General features: G+C 42.2%; 1 protein-coding gene across 1 annotated transcript in view; it reads right to left on the minus strand.

The window, feature by feature from the left end:
- LOC107687397 (protocadherin alpha-C2-like) overlaps nucleotides 1-3,212 on the minus strand; it is a 5,113-nt gene extending 1,901 nt beyond the window's left edge. Inside the window, exon 1 of the mRNA XM_016484709.1 lies at nucleotides 563-3,212. Coding sequence (XP_016340195.1) covers nucleotides 563-2,962 — 2,400 coding nt within the window. The 5' untranslated portion in view covers nucleotides 2,963-3,212. The remainder of the gene's footprint in view (nucleotides 1-562) is intronic.
- Nucleotides 3,213-3,517: the final 305 nt, after the last annotated feature.

A 3,517-nucleotide genomic window follows, 5' to 3' on the forward strand; every position in this document is an offset into this window, starting at 1 on the left:
TTTTTTCCATTTTAATTTATTTTAATCAACAGGCCATTTTTAGTGAATGCCTGAAGTCAGGTTTACACTTGAAGACTTCAGATGCAAAAGCCTCTAAGTGCCATCTGAAATTTTCTTCTAAGATTATCATCTTTATCAGGCTCCTATGTTTAGGTTCAGTGATTCAGTTTAATGGCTATAAACAGGTCCCTTTCATTACCATTAAAGTGAAATCACTGAACCTAAACACTGGAACCTGATAAAAATGCTAATTTTAGAAGAAAATTTCAGACGGCAGTTAGAGGCTATTGCATTTGAAGCCTTCACTTACTCATCACATTAACTATGAACGTATCACTAAAGTGTCCAGATACTTAATTTGAACTGTATATGCATTGTTTTATCATTTAAAACCAAATAAGATGCTTAAAATGTGTCCTTAAGCTATGTTTATTTAAAATAAATGCACTTGGTTTGAAGTTTGGTTATGTAATGCAGTTGCAATTAATCAGTTTTTTAAATACTTTTTGGGGTCACTGTATATGCATATGAGTACATACAAGTCTAAATGCATTTATAGTACCTGTAAAGTGGAAGACCTTGAAGCACTGGTCTCAGTCAGCGCAGCACTTCCTGGGACGCTTGACACAATGAACCCTGCTCCGTTGGGAAGGGGCTGCCGCACCACCACCTTCCCTTTTCTAGTCTCTGCCAGAAACAGACTGTACCAGTAGGCATCACTAGAGATGAGAGTAGAGTCAGCGATGGTGGAGGAGTTCCTCTGGCTGATGATACTGTTCCTACCCTGAGGAGCTGCTTGTGAGGGTTTCGGTTCTTGACATTTCAGCAAGATGATCACCAGGATGGTTATGAGCAGAAGAAACAACACCAACCCCAAACCGATCAGCAAATACAGGTTGAGATCGGTGAACAGGTCGTATTCGATAGGCACCTCTGTGGTTTCGGTAAACTGCGTGACCACTTGTTCCACCGTGGAGATCTTGATGGTCACCGTGGCAGAGCGAGGAGGATCTCCGTTGTCTCTGGCTATGATGACCAGGTGCTGATGTCTGGGGTCTCTGTAACTGAACATGCGAGTGGTTCTTATCTCACCGTTGTACTGGTCGAGGCTGAAGAGCGTGGTGTCTGTGATCTGGAGGAACTGATAAGTAATACGAGAGTTCTGCATGGAGTCGGCATCCATTGCAATGACCTTGGTGACCAGGGATCCTTTATCACTCGACCTTGGGATTACTTCTTCTATAACAGCACCTTGCGGACGCCATGGAGAAACTATGAGTGGCGTATTGTCGTTTTGGTCCAGGATGATGATGTGTACAGTCACGTTACTGCTAAGAGGAGGGAGTCCAGAATCTCTAGCTTCGATGTGAAACAGAAACTCCTTCTCTCTTTCGTAGTCAAATGTGCGTAACGTGTAGAGGTTGCCGTTCTCAGGATTGATGGAAAACAGCATGGACATTGAGGTGTTGGCGATCTGCTTTTCTATGATGAAGTAAACAAGATACTGATTTTCATGCAAGTCTGGGTCATGGGCGGCTAAAGAGGCGAGCAACGTCCTGGGTTCATTGTTTTCCATTAGATAAATGGTATAGAGGGACTGAGGGAATGTTGGCGCGTTATCATTGACATCTTGAATTGTAAGACTGATTGTTTCATTATCCGTCAGAGGAGGGGTTCCTCTGTCGGTCACATGAAGTGTAATATCATAACTGTTTTTGACCTCGCGGTCAAGCGATTCTGTGACTGTTAACTCAAAAAAGTCTTCAGATGACTTATTAAGAGCAAACGGTAATATCTCAGCATTGTGGATGGAGAGAACAACCTTACCATTATCTCCAGAGTCTCTGTCACTCACACCGATGATGGCGATCAATGTTCCTACAGGGTCATTTTCTTTGATCGAACTCTGAAAAGATTTTATCGTAATCTCAGGATGGTTATCGTTTAGATCGGTGATGAACACTAAAATTTTACACTGACCAGAAAGTGGATTCACAGCCTTGTCCTTGGCTTCAACGTACATCTCAAAGCTCTTCACTTCTTCAAAATCAATCATGTCTTTTACTCTTATTTCTCCACTGCTGGGATCCAAAGAGAACGTTTCTTGTGTTTTCTCAGATGTGTATAAAGTGAAAGAGTATGTGACCTCCGCATTGACACCCTCATCCAAATCGGTTGCATTCATCTGCATAATCAGTGTCCCGATTGGTGCATTTTCAATGAGATCAACCGAGTACACTTGTCGATCAAACTGAGGGGCGTTGTCATTGGTGTCCAGCACTTGAACGACAATGCTGGCCGTACCTGAGCGCGCAGGTACGCCGCCGTCCACGGCGGTGAGGGTTAGTGTATGAACGGCTTGTTTTTCTCTGTCCAAATTTGCTTTTAGCACCAGGTCGACATATTTAGTCCCGTCACTTCCAGATTGGATTTCAATCGTAAACGTGTCGCTGTCACTCAGATAATAGGTTTTGATTGAGTTCTCTCCAACATCTGCATCCACCGCGTTTGTTAAAGAAAATCTCTCTCCAGGTGTTGCTGATTCCGAAACATCGAGTGGTATTCTCTCCCTTCTGAACTGAGGCGCGTTGTCATTGATGTCCATAATTTCCAATTCGATATTAAATATGCGTATTGGACTCTCAATTATCACGTCCATCTTGAGGAAGCAAAACGATGATGTTTTGGCCGGACATAAATACTCCCGGTCAATTTTCTCATCGACATACAGTTCCCCAGTGGCTTTGTTTATTTCTAGGTATTTTTTGCTATGAATATAATCCAGCTTCACCTTTCTTTCCAACAGGCTGTGCGCGTCAAGGCCCAAATCCGTGGCGATATTTGCGATCACGGTGCCCACTGGAATTTCTTCAGGGATGGAGTATCTTGTTACAGCCGAGGCGAGAATCCACAACGCGGAGAGGACTACATAACTGAGCTGCCTTCTCCTCCACGGATCCATTGCAGAGCGCACGTTAATGCTTTTATTGTCTTTCACAAGAAATATAGCAGTATGTTCCAAAACGAATCGAGATTAGGGGGTATTTGGATTCTTGAAAACATCCAGCAGAGCATGGCATAGCGCCGTGCCGTGGATCCCGCCCGCTGATCAGATTCTGCTGAGCTGCTGCTCTCTGTGCCTCCGTCCAACAGCATTATGAAAGCAAAGCATGGCTGTTCTTGCATCCTCCCTTAAAGTGAATATCTGTAGTGCAGCGACATCGTGTGAAGATAAAAGTTTGCACAAAAATATGTTTATGACAAAAAAAAATATGAACGAATAGTATTTCTGCTCTATATTTGTGTAGTTATCTGCAGATGTTGAAAGAAACAAATTAAATGTATTGACATTTAAAGTATTTTGATTTAATTTTTCTCGACAAATTGAGAAAAAAAGAAAAAACTTTTGGGCGTCATCCAACAAGAATGAAGTTCAGCACCACGGACAGATCCATACTGTGCCGAGTAATATATATATATATATATATATATATATATATATATATATTAATACTTT

Source organism: Sinocyclocheilus anshuiensis, unplaced genomic scaffold (genome assembly GCF_001515605.1).
Source record: "Sinocyclocheilus anshuiensis isolate Anshui unplaced genomic scaffold, SAMN03320099.WGS_v1.1 scaffold205, whole genome shotgun sequence".
Lineage (NCBI taxonomy): Eukaryota > Metazoa > Chordata > Actinopteri > Cypriniformes > Cyprinidae > Sinocyclocheilus > Sinocyclocheilus anshuiensis.